Source organism: Embiotoca jacksoni, unplaced genomic scaffold, assembly GCF_022577435.1.
Source record: "Embiotoca jacksoni isolate LCO1_2020_lvr unplaced genomic scaffold, fEmbJac1.0.p SCAF_4, whole genome shotgun sequence".
Taxonomy (NCBI): domain Eukaryota; kingdom Metazoa; phylum Chordata; class Actinopteri; family Embiotocidae; genus Embiotoca; species Embiotoca jacksoni.
The window spans coordinates 14,886,140-14,905,299 of record NW_027185392.1 but is presented as its reverse complement, the minus strand read 5'-3'; the positions used below and the strand labels follow the sequence as shown (position 1 = coordinate 14,905,299).

At 41.2% G+C, this 19,160-nt stretch overlaps 1 protein-coding gene across 4 annotated transcripts in view; it reads left to right on the top strand.

The window, feature by feature from the left end:
- The window catches only part of lrba (LPS-responsive vesicle trafficking, beach and anchor containing), a 189,042-nt gene that overhangs the window by 143,199 nt on the left and 26,683 nt on the right, over nt 1-19,160 (top strand). For all 4 annotated transcript variants that reach the window (XM_069166599.1, XM_069166598.1, XM_069166596.1 and 1 more), the window contains 3 exons: nt 1,288-1,407; nt 4,257-4,409; nt 18,655-18,822. In XM_069166599.1, the coding sequence (XP_069022700.1) occupies nt 1,288-1,407; nt 4,257-4,409; nt 18,655-18,822 (441 nt within the window). The remainder of the gene's footprint in view (nt 1-1,287; nt 1,408-4,256; nt 4,410-18,654; nt 18,823-19,160) is intronic.

The window sequence follows — 19,160 nt, the reverse complement described above, 5'->3', positions numbered from 1 at the left end:
TGATATGCATCACACTGATTATATCTATGCACATGAATAGTCCAGAATTTCCTCTTTTAATTGATGGATACTGCAGCTCATACACTCTACAAAGGCCTCACTTCCACTGAGTTTGAAAAGAATCCTGATCCACAGTAATATGCATATTTTTTTTAATGAATTTTAAAGTTACATTAATTACTTACTACCATTTTGCTATTAATCTATTCTTAATTAAAGATCTGTTGCTAGAAACAAATGTATTTACATCAAATTAAGAGTATATTTATGCTTAATATTGCGTCACATGCATAGCTTTTCGTCTGTCGTTGAATATAAACCATTAGACTGCTGCCATTAATAATAAAATAAAAGGAAAAACATTGCAATTAAATGTCTGACCTTCACGTAGTATTTTTTTTTTTTTTTTAACAATACCAGGTACTGAGATGTGCTTTGATTTGTTTTTGAAGAGCATATATGCAGTGTACATTTTGCACTAGAGTGCTCTCTTTCGGTACTTTTGTTGAATGGAAGCCATCAATCTTTCCATACTGCACTCAGGGGAGAGGGAGGTTACTAAGTTTCTCCAACGTGCAGTTTTCTGCTGTTATTGTCCCAGTAGCTCACTGTCTCAGTGACTCCCAGTAGATTTACCTCATTGATCCCTGCACATCATTAGCCGGCTTACTCTAAAGCCCCTTTACCAGGAACACTCACTTGTAACTCTCACTAAAAGATCAAACTTAACATTAGAGATCAAATGAAAACCGCTTGTGCAGTGGATGTGTATTTTACAGTGCACATAATCCTGTTGTGTTGTTGTAGCTGCATGATGAGAACAATGTGGTTATCCTCGTACTGTTTTTTTTGTATTTTTTTTGTGTTTTTTTTTTTTTTTATAAAAGAGGCTTACGTCATTTCAGGCTGAACTTAATTAGCTATCTACAGTATTAGTTTATAGCTGTGGTGCAGCATATTGTGTCCATGCCATTTGGGGGGTATTGTGTCACAGAGCGGGCTATTGATCTGTCCTAACAAGATTATACATGATTAGAAATGCATCAGTAGCACAAGTGTATTGACTTTAGTAGCTCACTGGGAATATTGTTCACTTGTTCATTTTTGGATTCCAGTTTGTAAGAGGGTGTGTATAGAGATTAGATTCTGGGTCAGATCCCGTTGATGAGGTGATTTATTGACCTCCGCTTTTATTGCTGAACAAGTAATCACAGCTGTATGTTGCCAGGTAAAGCAGGAGTCTCCTCAGTTCAGATTGATAGCTCCTTTTTTTTTTTTTATTCACAGGAACCCTTCACCACCTTCTTCCTGAACTTCCAAGGAGGGAAGTTTGACCATGCTGACCGCACCTTCTCCTCCGTGTCCAGGGCCTGGAGGAACTGCCAGAGAGACACATCTGATGTTAAGGTACTGTCCACACTTATGCATGCACACACATGATTTTAAACTACTTTCTAAAAGCCACAAAAAGTTAAAAGTTGGAATAGATAAAGGGTTGAGCACGGCAAGAGAGTAAATCCCCATCCAGCATCCTTACAGACAAAGAAGAAAAGGTTTCAAAAGAGTAATGTCCAGTCACTACCAATCATTGTCCCAATGCAATGAAAGCGTCCCGGTCTTCTGATCAAAGCGTTGGACTAATCCTCATCTGTCCCAGCCGTCTGTCTGAGATTCAGCCAGCTATAACATGGACTTGAATCCCTGCCCGTTGGGCCCCCAAACTCTGCTGAGCTGTTGGATCTGCCCTGCAACAAGCACAGGTCATACTCATATTGAGGGCCTTCGAACCCCCAGTGCACACTTTAACTGCTCTCCTAAAACATTTACAACTACAGTCAGACAATCTCTGTCAGAGCCAGGCTTTGCTTTCTCTCCTGGCACTGGGTCACTGGATAGGGGAACAGCAGTGGTGTTGGGGGTTTTGACGCTTGATTGCGTGCTCCCCCCCCCTCCCCCCCCCCACACACACACACACACCCCTCCGATAAAACATATGGATTTTGTTACTTTGTAACTGGCCAATGCTTGATTGCGAAAGCCCAACAACAGCCCTCGTTTGCTCTCTCAGTCTAGACTTGTCAATGTGGATCAAACTGTGAGAGCTCAACTTCAGATCAAAACAAAGGAGAAACCTGGACCACATCACTCTGTTTCCATTTTTAGCATAATTTGAATGAGTCCGTCGACTTTATCCGCTTGGATGCACACATTTACATTGTAAGCAATAGAGGAATTAGAGACGAGATGTATCAATTTAGTATGCTAAGTACACCATTTAGCTTTAGCATTGGGGCCATTGATGGCAACCCTCTGTCCCTGCCAGAGGGCAAAAAGCCCTGTGTTTTCTTACGCCACTGTTAAAGAAGGGGTGATAATAGGTTACAACACCCAGATTCAATGTGTCTCTAGCCTGGGTGACGCTAGGATGACCTCCCCTTCCCAATCCCCTGACCCCTAGCCTCAGCCCAAAGGCATTAGAGGGGGAGTCAGGAGAGAAAGAGGGGTTAGAGGTAGCAACAGTGGAAGTGTAGCAGGAGAGCCCAGAGGCCAAAGCCCCTTGCAGTGACCCATGACAGGACAGGATTGGGGATCAGAGGGGCTGGCCTCTGACCAAGCCGGAGCAAAGGGGCCACTGCACATAATGGTCCATGCAAGGCAGGCTTGAGTGTTGGGTAGTGAAGCCCTCAAGGTTTTGTTGGTGTGTGTGCGCATGCATAGGTCCCCGCTATCTCCTGCTCAAATTTACAGCAGGCTGCAGTCGGTGAACCTGGGTAAGCTGGAGGACTCTTTAAGAGGTTGACCTTTAGCTTTAGGTCAGGTTTTGGGGAGTGAAGAGATTTCAGAAGTGAGGAAATGCTGTGTTGTTTTAAACCTCTGTTTTCTTGCTCATTTGATTGGAGGTTTTCACCCTGTTAATAAGAGGTGGATGTCTTGTGCAGCTAATTTGATAACAATCATGCATTTTTTTTTTTGGTATATTTGCTGGTTTTTCAAGAGGTTTTCAAGAGATCGCATATGCTGCAGACATTATTTGTTTAAAAAAAAACTTGTTTTTTACCTTTTAGCATTGAGTATATTTGCATGCATCCATGCTGTCAGTCTGTTTGGACATGTGAGCTTGGTGCTGGTGGTTTTCTGTTTATCTCAGATGTTAAACTGTAAACATGTTTGTAACTTTCTGTCTTTCATTAGAGGAACAATCAGCATTTAGTGTCACAAAAGTTTTGTTCACAGACAACAATCATCAAATCAACAAACCTAATTCTGACAATTCATCATTTATTCAGGATGTTCTGAAACTAAAGTGTTTAACTAATCATATCATGAAATTCAGCTGGGTAATAGATTTGTTCTACTAATATTTATGCACACAAATGCACCTCAATGCAGTGTAACTCAGTCCTTTGTGTTGTGAAGACATACAGTATGCCATTAAGATTAATGTTAAAAACACAATATGCATTTGACTGATTTACTTTTAGTTCTCGACCATCCTGTGCCTTGATTGTCTTGTATTTTGTGAGACATACCCACAACAATAACACTACAGCTGGAGCCTGGGGGGGTCAATGTTGATTTAACTACATGTTTTAAAGATTAAGCTCAAACTCAATCTTTATGTTTGTGCTCATTGCGGCAAGTTCTGCTTTGTTAAGAATGACGAATGGCTAAACATATGGGGTTACGTCTCCTGTCATGAGTGCATTTCTCTTCACTGTGTTGCGTTGTGTGACAGTCAAATAAAACCATCAGTGTTGGGAGAGAATTTGGCTGCCTTTCTCTGTTGTTGTGAAAGAGGGGGAAAATCAGATGTAAAGTGTTTTTTTTTCTGCTGCATAGTTACAAACAAAGAATGAGAAAAGTGAAAAACCACAGCTGAGTGCACGCTCAGAGGGTTTTTACTTCTTGGCGGTAGGCAGCAGACAAGCAGTCAGAGATTTAATTTACATGAATAATTGTACAAATCATAAAACAATACTTTCTGACAGTTATAACACACACAACACAGTCTCTTAAATATTTTCTGAAATGTCTAAATATGATAAACAAACAACTTTTCTTTTACTTTCTCTATTTCTTGGTCTTGATACTTTTAGACTGTTCAGATCTGACATTTACAGAAGCATCTACCGTCTTATCTTCCTAATTTTCTTATACCAAAAACGTAGCCTGTGTTATGTATGTATTGTTGTACTATGTTCCAGATTGTTTAGCTGGTTAAGTTCACCTAAGTCTCTGTGTTGTGCCCCATGCAGGAGCTGATTCCAGAGTTCTACTATCTGCCCGAGATGTTTGTCAACGCCAACACTTACAATCTGGGAGTGATGGAGGAAGGCACTGTGGTCTCTGATGTGGATCTGCCACCTTGGGCCAAAAGCCCAGAGGAGTTTGTGCGCATCAATCGACTGGTAAGACACATGAAAAGTACACAAAGTACACACGAATAGTAAGAGCAACAGCACGACTCGGATTCAATCACGAGTGAATCAACAGTACGCTGAATCCATAACGGATCCAACAGTTACATCATACACTCCAGAGACATGAATAAAGCGTTGGATTATAATTGTTGTTTTTATATCGTCATGTTGCACGTCATTTTTTTTTTTTTTAAGAAGGGTTAGTCTCTTGCTCATTAAGGCACCTACATTTTTCTCCCTTGTATGTCACATAACCAACTGAGGTCAGAGTTTTCTCCGAGTTTAGCTGGAAATGCTAATTCAAAGAGACAGTGTTATTTCCTGACCGTCTCACAGTTCTTCCTGTTACCTGAGCCTCCCACTCCTCCAACATGCCCCGGCTCTCGGATAGCTTTGCTGGGGAAGTGATCCAACATTGCCTCAGCTAATATCCCTATCCCCCTCACCATCTCTCTCTCTCTGCTCTGTTCACACACATCTGGCGCATGCTGGTGTGTGTGATAGCAACTGTGTTTCTGTGCCGAGAAATTATGCAGTATCCTCTTTCTGATCTCCCCTTCCTGTCTGCTCGACCCAAAGCACAGATATTCTGTGTATATTCATGTCGGATGTTGTCAAACCTGCTGTCGTATTTTGGTTATAGATGTTCTCTCCTCTGCCGCACACAACACGCACACACTGGGCTGGGAAACTAAAGTAACTGTTTGGATCAAATTACCTTGATCTGCTCCAGAAGGTCAGAAGGCGTCAGATAGGGTTACTGTTTTCTGTTGTGTTTTGCTGGAATTGCTTATCATTTATACTTCTGGTCCTTCATCTTCAGAAACTTGTTAACATCACAGAGTTTTTCTGGGACTCAAAGGACAGGTTGTCCTTGTAAATAAGAACGTCTTCACAGTTATGTCTGTCTGTGGGAATAAACAGGGCAAAACTACAAAAGACAAACAAAAACAAACTGTGTTATGATGGAAAAGGATTCAGAATTTTTCACAGGCCACATTCCCCCTCAGTTGAATTATTTGGGTAAAAGCAGTTGCAGTTTCCCATGTTATGTGTGCCCACAGTAGTAATGGGTGCTGATGAGGCTGGCTGTGCTCTGTGACCTGTGTAGTCTTATGTCGGGGTCTGTTAACCAGCCTGCTGATATGACTGTGCCGCTATCATTAATCACACACTTCTCTCTTTTTTGGCTGTCAGCGTGGTGTGGGCCAAGGTGGATGTATCAGAGGAGGCTTGTTGTGGTGGCTGCATGCTGTTTTTACAGTGTTGTTCTCGCATGGAACAGAAGCTCTTAATTTGTTGCACATGTAATTTATATTAAATGCCATAAAAGTATACACTTTTTATATCATCATAAATAAAAAAAAAAAGGTTTGTATTGTGGACTGTTGGTCAAACAAAACAATCAAGGAATTTTTAGACGTAACATTTGGTTCTCAGAAAGATTTAGCATATTTTTTTATGCTTTTTGATCATAATTTTGTATTCTTGATGATTCAGATATTCACAATATTATTGTTTGTTCCAGCTCTCTCTTTTTTTCTCTGTTTTGCTGTATCCCTCATTATGTTCTTCACCTTTTTCTTGTAGTGTTAATGTTTTATCTTGTAGTCGGCATGATATCCATCTTTAATACTGTTCTCCTGAGTACTTTTTGTTTAATATACAGAGGTGAAACATCTCCATTTAAAATAATTTGTATAATATAGTTGTATACACTAAAAATCATTCAAAACACTTTCACTGCAGAAACCTGATTGTTAGAATAGATGCATTTATGTTCTTTGTGCTCCTGTAAGCACAAAGCAGCTCTTCGTGGCTGGTATAAATGTGCCAGTCTCATCCACTTCTGCTCCTTTAATTTTCTCTGCTCCTCTCCTTTGTGCCGAGTTTAGTGCTGCAGAGGCAATTTGGACTTATCCAAGCGGTCCACACTCACACTGGATACCTGCTAGTTGCTGCTTTCAGGCTGATAAAATTTCAGTCTGCGGCTTCTTTCTCTACTTTGTGCAAATTGAGATATTGATCCAGAGTGCAGTAGAGCCCAGCGGGCAGGCGTTAGGTGCACAGAAACATGCCAAGCTCAGAAGAAGAAAAGGTTTCATCATCACATAGACATATAGCCTGAATTACAGTGTAATTTGTTAATTCATGACCCATGAGATAACATTAGGTAGTATTATTATTTAGTCACATCAGACTAAATTGTTTCTGACAGTCGTTGGTTTCAAGTTGTGGTCAGACGTTACAATATTTTTTTATCAGGAAAACTGGTCTTGAAGAGGTTTTGATTCTGGTAATGTTACCGTTTTAAGGGACCCAGTCGTATAATGCTACAGATCACATACAGCCCGGGCCAAAGACGAGGTAGAGGGAGGTTTGTGTGGGTGGACAGATCTCTGGTCGTGACAGATAGCTGGCATTAGAGGGTGTCAGCTGGCAACTGTGGTACTGTTGGGAGAGAGATGAGCCTGGTGGAGAGCAGAGAGGAAGAGTGAAGGAGTTAATGGGCTGTTTGGCTCTCTTTAGCTTGTCTGCTGCTAATGGCCTCGCAACACAACGACAGGCAGCAGGAGAGAACACGCAAATGCACACGCGCGCTTCCAAACACACACACACACGCCGGCTGTCTCCACTCTGGTTATGAGCCTTAGATGATTAACAGCTAATTAGGGCCCAATCTGGAAAGGCCATTAAAAGCCTCTCTCAGTAAAGGATTGTGCTGCTGCGCAAAACGGCAGCTTGTTTTTGTTGTTGGGAGTGAGACTTCCAAGGTTGGTAATAAAAAAAGAAAACTAAGGGAAGATATAAACATTGCATCAAACCGTAGCCTGGTTTATGTTGCTCTGCTTTTGGAAGTGTCGTAGTTCATCACTGATGTTTAGCAAGAAATGAAGAAACAGATTAACTGCAAGTGTGTGCCCACGCAGTTTCCTGGCTTTTACAACACTGAAGGTTTGACTTTAAAATCACATGTTTGATGCGGTGAGGAATAGTTGAATTTTAGACAGACTCGCTGGAGACGAAGCACCTCAGCGCCTTTAGATAAGCATGCATCTCCACCACACTGAAGTACCTACAGTATACTTATACGCTTGCTTGTAAAGGCACCCTCCCTTTTTCCTGGGCCATCACACACCCACACACACATCCATGCAGAGACGCTGGGGTCTCGAGGCGGCATGCCACAGAGATCAGGGGCTGCTTGTTGTTTTTACCAGGAGGTCGAAGGAGAGGTTAAGAACTTGATTCCTCCTCCACCAGATAACTACATTTCTCTGGGCACTGTTCGCCTCTCTGACATTCCACCATATAGGACCACTTCTCAGGTCTGCTAACCATTAGCCCCATAGCAGGTGATCATGCGAGTATGCTTGTGTGAATTTGTGTGTGTTATTTGTCTGCATATCAGTGTTTACCTGAGCTGTCATGTGTCCAGGGTTCACCGAGCTGCTGATATGGAGCAGCCTAAAGCACATTGTGTTACAGTAGCTGTCCGCTGTTGGAAATAGTGTCAGACTAAAAGGAATAATGCATAATTTTATAAGCTGGGCTTTACACAAAAACACGAGGCACAATCCCTAAAATTACAATGTTTATACTTTAAAGTAGAGTGGGTTGTCTACATTATTAAAAAGTCAGGATTTGTTTAACATCAAATATTTATTTAGAATTGATTCTTACAAATGAAACATTTAGTTGTGCCGTTGCTTAATGTAACTTAGTTCCATTTTTTTTCTTTAATTTCATTTTTTTATCTCTTGATGTTAGAGGCATCATTTTATATCTAACAATTTTGTATTTACAGTCAATATTTACAACATAGGCTGCTCTTGCTCTTTTTAAAATAATTTTCCAATGAAAGGTGGCTTGCACTCGCCATCTAACTGGAGTCAACAGTGCTCCTTTGTTGCTCTGTAGCACACATGTTTGGTTCCTTTCAGTCATCTGTGCTCTTGTACTGCTGCTGACAGACCTGCAAACCACACACATGGGAGAGAAGGGCAGCACATTACTTTTGGCCTTTTCCCCCTTATAAAGCATCAGCTCGCTCAAAGCAATGACAGAGACATCAGCTAACTGCCCTGACTGAAGGAGAGAGACCGACTTTCCTCTTGTTAAATGGGCGAAGCCGACTGAGTGATGAGTCAGAAGCTGATACTGATAGGGTTGACCACAGGTCACCACCACATGTGGTAAACTCTCACTGTAAGTACCCAAGACATCTCTTCTATGTGGATGCTGGACACCAAAGTAACTTGTGTAATTCTTCAAAAGTGAACCTTAATGTTTGCCAGTTAATTTTGTTGACAGAAATCATTGGATGCAGAAACAAGAAAGGCCGTGTCATTTTGTTGAATGTCCATAAACCTTTGATTTATGTGTTGTGACATGAGAAACCATAAACATCATAAGTTTAAGTCTTTGATGGAGGCACATTGCAATAAGGTTTTTACCATCAATATATTTTCGTCTGTAGCCGCATCCTCAACCTTTTTTTATTACAACATTTAAAAATGATCTGCTGATATGAAAGCCATTTGATACGAGGGAACATCAAAAACGTCCGAAACTGCCCCTGTTGCGAGTGAATGATGCACAGCAGCGTGACACGCACAGAGCACAGAGCAGCTGTAACCTTTGTGTGTAAGTACTCCAAGTTGCGTTGCTTGATCAAAATCAGCGCCAGAGTTACACATGCTTTTGTGAGCAGTGGTCCTGGTGTGTCAGCATTTCTTTACGCACTTTTAACGTTCGTGTCAAACTCTGGATATCAGTAAGGCAGACCCTTGAAATGCTTCTGGAAGCTTAGAACAATGAGCACAGAGAGGTGTTTTGACTGGCTTTGGTGTTTCCGAGGGGTGCAACATCACTGTCCAAACCCGAAAAAGGCACATCAGACCAGGTGCGCAACCAGGTGGGTTATCATTGACATTCGGGAGGTTTTGCACTGTGAATTTGTCCTACAGGATCAGACTGTCAACACAGAGTTCTACTGTGACGATCTGAGGCGTCTGAAAGAAATCATTTGGTACAAACAACCTGAAATGTGGTGTCAGCATTTGGGTTATCCAACATGAAATTTAGCCTGCTCTTTGATCAAGTGACAAAACTTAGAGCACTTGCTCACGAAGGTTACAGCTTCTCTGTGCTTTGTGCATGTCAGGGTGCAGATTATTATTTGTGCGCAACAGGAAAAGTCTCTGAACTTTTTGATCTACTCTCCTATATCTAAGTCATTGTGTACCAGTTTAACTTCACGAGATGTTTTTAGATGTTAACGGTGAATCCAATGAATAATGTGAAAGGGTGTGTTGTACTCTGTTGCACTTAGAATAATGACCCAATGTTATTGCTGTGAGAAGACAAATGTTGGAATTGACATATTTTATTATTGATTTTGATTTTCTTGAATTTAGAATGAGAATATGTATGTAGTGTAGTGATCATTTCTTCAGTGAACAGTGATGCCAGTCTTTTTCATGAGGGATTTTCCAGCTGTTGTTGTGGTGACCTCACAGTAATCCTGCCTGCAGAGGTACATCTGCATGGCTGCTAACAGACAAATGTCATATTAATATGAGCCGAGTCACCTTTACCCCCAAGGCCTCATATACTCACTCTATCAGCCTCTTTGAAAGTCCTCCTCTGAAGTTTGTCAGCTTCATATGCCGACAGCCCTTCACACTTACAAAAACTATTTCATAATGCCAGAGTTGTCCATTATCCTTCCAGGATACGATAAAGTCAAGGGAAGGACGTGTTGTACATAATATATTTGCTATTTGATAACAGGTTAAAAGACCAAGTAGTGTGGCCAAGGCTTAACACCTTTAGATATATTTTTTTATTATGCAGATCTGTCCAGAAGTATGCATATGTAATGTGAAGGAAAGCGGGATACAGAAAACAAAAGATTGTCCCACATTTTTTCCCACAAGGCGCACAGCCAGACATGATAGCTCCCCAGCTGAGACCACCAGCTACACAAAGTCAAAGATCATGGCTGTTTACATTCACCTCTCATCTGCACCGCACTCTCTGATCAGACACCCACTGGGACGCACGTAATGCCGTTCCCACCAGCCTCCACGTCTTATTCTCACAGTAACCCCACAGGAACTCGTGTGTGAGCTGAGGTAAACCACTGCGAGGGCCAGTCACTAACCACTGAGAAATACTTGGCCACTTGTGAATGACTGAGTGAGTGAAAATCTCAACGTCGTCTAGCCCAGCGTGGCCTCATGTAACAGAACACAGTTTACCATGTTAGCCGAGCGCTAATCTATTCCCCTGGTGTCTCCACTGAAAGCCTTGTTGTTGGATGGGAACTAGCACATGGGGTAGACGGGGGTTATCTGGCTAATGTCAGGCAGCGCTCACTGTAGGGGTATTGTCATGCATGGGGCAGACATGTTTACTGTGTGCTCAGTGTTTTACGAGCTGTCCCCCCTTCTTCTCTTCCCTGCTCCTCTCCCCCTTCCTCTCCTTCGTCCTCCTCATCGATGACGTAATGGAGGAGGCCGATGAGAGCCTGAGAAATTAGATGATCTACTGTTGCTGACATGCTCACTCACTAATGTTGTCTTTCTCCCTTTTCCTGCACTCCTCCTCGCTCTCATCTTACCTCTGCCAAAGTCTACTTTCCAGCATTTTGTCTCTTTTTGCCTATCAGACTTCTGGATATATGTGTTGTCATCTTGGTGTAATTTAAAGATAATTGTATTTGCCCTCTGCCCCGTCTTTGACACATGACCAAAAATGATTTTTTTAAAGGTTTATTTTCAAGTGGATACAGAAACACATTATACACAGAAATACCCCGACAACTGTTGCATTGTAAGGATGAAATGGAATGTAGTTACAACCGTTCATTGTCCCCAAATGAATCCACTGACTTCTGCTGTCACCAAACATCCCCATGGACGTGACATTTGTGATTTTTGAGTTAAAAAAAAACAAAAACCATTGGATGAATGAAATTGGGTTCAGATATTTGTGCCTGGAAAACATACTCAAAACTGGTGGAATTTCCCTCACCTTCATGCAATCTTACTTTGATGTGTTTGCATGCTAGCATGTATGCATTTTTACAATAAGCATTTTTTTTTTTTTTTTTTTTGCATGCTACTGATAGCATCTAGCGAAGCATCACTGTGCTTAAGTGCTGCCTCACAGAGCTGCTAGCATGACTGTAGACTATTTTTCCTGTTCATTATACATTTCAGTTTTAACCAACTTAAACAAGAATTTGTTCACCATTAAAGGATCATTTCACAATATTGTCCTGAAAATCGATGAATGATCATATTGATTTATTGCGTATCCATTCATAGGCATAGTATTCTGGGTTTTCTTTATTTGCCGTTTGTGGAGCTGGTGTTTATCTCTTCCTTTTGTTCATTCCACACACACAGACACACATATACACACTAACAAGCTGCAGCTTCCCATAATCCAACATCCTAATAACCTCTCTGAAGGCTACCTACTCTCAAGCTGATCAGTTAAGTCATTCATCCTAATCATCTCCACTCTGTTGAGAGGCCTCCACACCTTCAAACAGTCCTTCAGCCAACTCTATAATCATCTGAAGCAATGATGCTCCTCTCAACAGCTATCCAAATATTCTTTCATCCAGCCTCACTGCTCCTGTGTTTAATCAGCTCCCACTGTTGACTTGGCTTTTGCTCACTCGATCCTATTGTCTGATGGCTCTGGTGATGTATTTGCTAGCTTGTTAGCCTTTCAGAGTGTAGGTGGACAGATGGTTAGATTCTCTGCAGGTGCTTGTTAGCAGTTGTAAAATTGCAGTTTTCTCCTTGTAGTGGTTTTCGCTTGGTTTTTGCCACACAAACAATTTCTTCCAAACAATATTGCATCCATATTTCAAACACTGGCATCGTTGAATTTTTACAGACTACAGTTATCCTTTCTGCTGCATCATACTGTTATTATCACCAATTAACTTGAAGCTAAAAAGAGAAACGGCCACAGTGTTGTTGCCGTCTGACTGAGTAACCATCATTTGCTTCGTTCCTTTACGTCTCAATCAGTAGTGTTTACTCTGTCGTCTGTGCTGTAAATTGGTCCAAATCCACCATGACATGTTTGTTTTAGGGAGATACTTTTCCAATCCATGCTCATTCTGCTTCTTTTCACCCCATAACATGATATTCTTGCTTTCCAAGTGGGCGAGAGATAGTAAGAAAGATGGGAGGAAAGAGCAGGAGAGAATTAGGGTTAGAGTTTCAGGTTCCACTTGCCAGCGAGTGCCTCCGTTGAACCATTGCCAGAACTCTCACAGTTGTGACCTATCTAATTAGTGGAGCAGGAAGGGGGGGTAGGACTGAAGTAACACACACAACCCATCTGGGGTTCTCTTGGTGTGTGTGAATATGAGAATAAAGGAAATGGTTCGTTAGCTACATGGCTGCTCTGAGGATCTCGTTCCTTACGTCACCCGCTGATTTTTTTTTTTTTTTTACTTTTCTCTTCCACATTGGGGCCCCTCTCTCTCTCCTGGCTGTTTACAGGCTTCCTCTGCCGGCCTCAGAATGACAATCGGCTTCTCATTTACAGCGAGCTAATAAGCCCTTTAATCAGAGTGCTTGTCAACCTCAGGCCAAGGCAACTCCGGAGGAGCTGATCCAAAGGATCAGATGACTGGTAGAAAGAGCGGGAGGAAAAGAGAGGGGTAGCACTAAACATGAGAGAGTAGGCAGATAGGAAAGTAAAAGGAGGCTGTTGAACTTGGAGGAAGAAAAAAGAAGAAGAAGAAGAAGAAGAATAGACTGGCTTCCATTAATGATGATGATCCTTGGTGTACTTTGAAATACAAAGATTTGATGGAATTAATAAAACAAAGATTACGATACGACTGAACAAAGCTTGGTCTAACTACTGATTCTGTGATTTATCATCTTAATCTCTTACATGTGAAAATACAGGAAGTTTCTCTGTCACACACACGTTTTGTGGTTTTCAGGATGTTTTGGATCGGCTTGTTGGTACAACAGTCACTTTAGTAATGCAAACCTCACAACTGTTTGCTTTATTCATCCGTAATCAATACAAAAGAAAACAGTGTGCCGCTGACAACACTCTGCATACAACATGTGCCTTTGATTAGACACCCACACCAACGATGACACATGCGTGCACATGCACGTACACTAGCATCACCGTTCGCATGCAAATTAGTGGATTGATTTGTTAAGTGACGTTTTAACATCCTTACGGACAGCTCTCCATAAGTCCTTAAAAGGGTTTTTTAGGACCAGTGAGGGAAGGCGGAAAGCGTTCACTGTCACCTCGTTAAGAGCAAAGTGAAATCCAGCTCAATCCAGACCATAAAGCAAACCACAAACCACAGTGAGGTACAGAAACTTCACTGATAAGCCCAGTGCAGACCTGTAGCAAGGACAGACACTTTCACTTTTAAGCAAGGGACAAGAATCACTACAAGAAGTCCAAAGTAGGGTTAAAAAGAAAGAAAAAGAAAAGTATAACAATGAAAGTAAATCACCCACCTGTAAGCAGAGAAGGCCTTCCAAGATGAGACTGTGGACCACTTGCCGATTCGAGATCAGACATTTTCGGTTTTGCTTCTTAGGACTCAAAGTAATCCCAGTTTAATGTCCACCAGCTGGTTAATTGCAATCGCTTGGTGTCTCTTGTCTGATGTCTCAAATTGGGATAGTATGTCTTTAAGCCTCAGTCTGGAATATAGCTCCCTCTAAAGAGTAACATATTGAAGGACACAGTCAAACTGTCATTGTTTTTGAGTGTTTTCGTTTATCTTTTCAAGGCTTAAAGTGTGTAGTGCAGCTACAGATGTTTCACAAAGGAAATAATTAAAGTAACCTGAGACTTACACAGACGAGGCTCGTTCATTATGATGCATTTTCATTGGACTTCACATCACGGCCCGGCATATTGGCACGCAAGCAAAATAAGCACGCAATTGAAAAAGATGATATAATTATGCATTTGAGGACTCGGTGGCTTTGATGGGAAAAATGATTAGAGTAAATTAATCATTCTTCTACATAAGAGAATATTCCAAATTATTGTTGCAACTGGAAACAAATCAAAGCACACAACAAAGGGGAGCCCCCCACGCTTCAAAGGTGTACTTTGTCAAATCTGTAACAATAGAAATGTGGGATTCCAGCGACTTCTACCCCCTGTCAGCATTTACATAAAGGCATGCTAAATTATTCATTAATTATCAGAGAGTCCCCTGTGGATGGGGATGACACACACACTGGCTGCTAATTGGCCCATCAATAATCCTGCCTGGTTCTCCTGAAGTGGCACCAGATCCCACCTCAGGAATCTGCTATCTGCCCCAACCTTCTGCTCAACTGTTTCCACATTGGCACCGTGCGAGGAAACGTTTCCACACCTGCTCACCTGACACGTTGTTAATGGGTCATCGGAACATGCCCAATATCTGTACTTCACTTATATTATTTTTTTTTATTTGGTGTTTTATTAAGATGACGTCAGTATGGTATTTCTATTTGTTTAACATACCATGCTTATAAACTAGAGCCTGACCGGTACTGGATTTTTGGGGGCCAATACTGATATTGGGGAGTAAAAAAGAATATATGATTTTGATGTACCAGCAAAAACATGGTTATCAAACACTTGCAACAAAGATGTAATGGAAGCTGAATCATTTTAGCCTGATATTACCAAACCCAAATACTGACCATGCTCCTTTGGTGATTGTTCCCAGTTGTTGCATCCTGTGGGGGCGTAGATCTCGGGTTAATTTTGAAACTATTGTAGCAGCATTTAACTAATCAGCATTGACCACCATATGACATGAGTTTTGTTCTGAAACACACCAAGCTGTAAATAACAGTGCGACGCCTTGGTTCATCTAGTTCTACCACTGCTGCAATTACTGGAACTATATTTTTTTTTTTTAACAAACACATGACCTCTTATCCTCACACCCCCACTGATCCCTGATTGGTCTACCCTTCAGAGTAGCTGAGTGAACCTTGATGGAAGCAGGGTTTCCAGACTACAACCACAGCAGACTGAAGCTGTAAGCAGTAGGTGGGTGGAGCCAGGCTAGAATATATTACAGTTTAACAATAAACTTTATTGTCCAAAAGGACACCTGTGATCTGAAACTGTGAACTTCGATGGGAATGTAATGATTATAAATAGCTATACATTAAAAAAAAAAAAAAAAAAAATCACAAATTGAACAATTACCCCAAGCATCTTTTTCTGCATTATGTTCTGTAAAACAAAGTTTTCATATTGCCGCATATCGGACAACATATACGCCTATACGATAAATCTGTCAAAGGCCACAACCGATAAATTTAAATTGATCAAGCTCTGTTATAAACATTAAATTAAAGAATAAGATTGGTGATTTTCTATAATTTTCTTACTGTGAAAAGACCGACACCAACAATACGTTACTAATACTAATTTCCCTACCCTGTCGCTGGAACTCGGCCTCAATCCCTGTTAAAGATGTAAATCTGAAAACATGTCACCAAGAGGCAATTTTATATTTTAAAAGAAATGTAGTCCTCTCCAGCTGTAGCTGGCTGCAGTAGTCTTTACCAGATGTCACTCGAGTAGAAGTAAACGGTGTCTTTGTTGGGGACTATTCTCAGCAGTAAATTTGTTAGCGAGTATTTACGGTAGTAGCGAATCAACTACAGAGCTCATGTCAATGGTCATGAAGAAATGTGTTGCCCAATGCAATGATGTTCCTCAGAGATTTTTTTTTTGTAGTTTTCAGACAACAATGAAGTTTATTAGCATCGTGGAATAAGCTCGCCTGGCAGTACTTGGTAGGGTCAGTTCATTTGTGGTTTTGGTCTCTTCATGTCATTTGGTGACAACAAGAAAAATACAGAATATCACCAGAACTATTCATTAATGTACTGTAAGAAGTTATTTTCATCTGATAATGGTGTCAGGATGTGTCGCTGAAGAATGCTCTTGATGTTAAAGACCCAGTCCAGATAAAAAGTGCAAGTTAAGTTCATGTTTTACTTGCATCCTAATCTCCTTAGAGTGGTGTGGTAACACTCTGCTGTTACCACATAAGGGTCTAAATCAGGGAGCTTTGAAGTACTGTGATCAAGGCATTTTACTGTATCCCCACTGGCAGAGGCAGATATTCTTTGAATCACTGAGATCTCGTCCATTGAGGTTAAATTCCTCCACCTAAACTTCAGTCAGAGAAAGCTCCTGAGCCTTTTGTCAGACAGATGCTGACAGACCAAACAAATACAGAAACAGACATACACTTATAATCCCAACACAGCACGTGCAAATTCTCACTTATTCTGTCTCACTCTCTCCAAATGGTACATGCGAGTCATTTCCATAAAGGCGAGCCTCTTGAGAGGGAGCTGCAATAACATGGCTGCTCTTTGTTTCCCCATGCTGATTGACAGTTGATTGCAGTGCACATTAAATGGCCATCAGTCCCAGCTTTAGTTTTAGAAGCAGGGGAGCAGGGCCCGTCAAAGGTCAATCCTAGCGCATAATGAACTGATCTCTCTCTCTCTCACACACACACACACACACACACACACACACACACACACACACACGACTGAACCCCACTCTGACTGGTATTAAATAGGGTTTGAAATAAAAGGGTTTCCCTGGCTTATAATGTAAAATGCCTAAGGTTAGATTTGTTTTATTTAAAGTAAGAAATCGAAGTTCAACCCTTTAACAGGAAATTTAGCTAAGCGAGGCATTCTATAGTTAAGGGAGTTTTTGCCTTTAAGTGGAGCATTATCCCCCCAAAAAAGTGAACAAAATGATGAATCTCACGAGCTTTTTGGTGCCTGCTCATTGCTACTGATTACTGCTACCTAACACTGAACCACAACCTTGTTTAAAAGTTTATACGTTATTTGATTTCAAATCAAAATTATAAAAAAAATGGTTACCATACATACGGTATATATTTCAATGACGGCTGATAGAGTCTATGAAGACAGGTGTGGTGATCCATCCAACATGCCCAGGGTTATAACATCTCAAATCTATTAAGAATTCAAAAGTTTTACACAATAAACTAAATCTATCTGAAGAACATCAATCTGGGGAGCACAGAGGGAATAAAACACCAAATATACTGTATCAAATGTGTCAAAAATATTATACATAACCATGTTTTTTCTATACAATGCTAAATCAAACAGAAATGTATTGGTATGTGATACTCAACACTGTATATGTGCTTGTTTTTCTTTGTCTCCTGATTTCCCCCCCCCCCCCCCCCCATGAACTCAAACAGTGTTATTCCCATTCTTATAATATCCACTAAGTATTTTCATTGTTAGGCTTCTCATCAGTTCAGATCATGGGATTTGTGATAACATCAAAATTTCACTCAGTACTCATCCTGGAGTGAAAACATCATCATACCTCAACCGCACGCAGGCGTCTCCTGTTTCGACATGTGCTTTCCCCCCTGATTGAAAGTTGTAATTAAGAGAGAGGGGAGGAATTAGATGCAGAATGAGCTGTCAAAAAGTCACATTTAAGTGAGGGATGCACTGGTCTCTGCAGTAAAATTTTAAATGATATAAATTGCCATTTAAGTGTAGCTCGGGCTAATGTTTTGTCACAAATTAATGTGACACAAGGCAGCAATGACAATCAAGGGCTGCCTCATTCTAATTTGGATATGTTTAGAGGGCTTTTGTGAGGTGACAGCTTTACACAAATTAACACAATTGCCTGTTTTTATGAGGAAACCATAAATGTTTTTTTCCCTTCTTTGCTGGCTAATGAGGAGAGAAAACAGCTTGTATCTCAGCGTCATGGCAACGCAGAGACGTCTGCTGAGGAGCAACACGGTGCTCTAATCCACTCACGAGCAGCAGAGGAAAGAACAAAGACACAAGCTGAAATGGTTCCCTAATGAACTACAAGAATTTTCTCATGTTTGATGCTCCCTTATGATCAGATATGGATTCCTTGTGCTTTTTGCTAGTTATGGAAATCGTTGGTAAATTCTGTCACAGGAATAATTAGCAGGATATTCTGCTTCCTCTGAGGACTTCACTTTAGAGAGGAGCATTAGTGAAAATTGCTGTTCAGTAATGGGATGAGGAACATGTTTGGGGAGCAGCATTTGGTTGAAGTATGGTGTGTAAACGGCGTGCATCTGTTGACATTTACAATGCTCATAATCCTCTGTCCTCGCTTCCATTTACAGGCTCTGGAGAGCGAGTTTGTGTCCTGCCAGCTTCACCAGTGGATCGATCTGATCTTCGGCTACAAGCAGCAGGGACCTGAAGCCACCAGAGCCCTCAATGTTTTCTATTATCTGACCTACGAAGGCGCAGTCAACCTCAGCTCCATCAACGACCCCATTCTCAGAGAGGTGAGGCTGCTACATCAGTGTACACGCGTATTGTAATACGCTTTTGTGTACTGAATGCCTGATCTAATTCCCTTGGCAGATCATGCTGCGTAAGGGGAAAAAATACCACATTACATTAAGTACACTTGAGTATTTGCACTCTCAAATGGATGCCTTATCTGACTATATTATAAAAGCATCTGTCCATTCTCTGCATGTGTATTTTTAATGCCATTAGCCATGTGAAATTGCTTGCAGAGTGGCATGGGAGAGCTAAAGCTAACAATCTCCTGGCAGGTACTGCTGAGCAAAGCGTTTCCCTCGTGTGATACCTTTTGAAAGCACTCCACCAAGTGTTC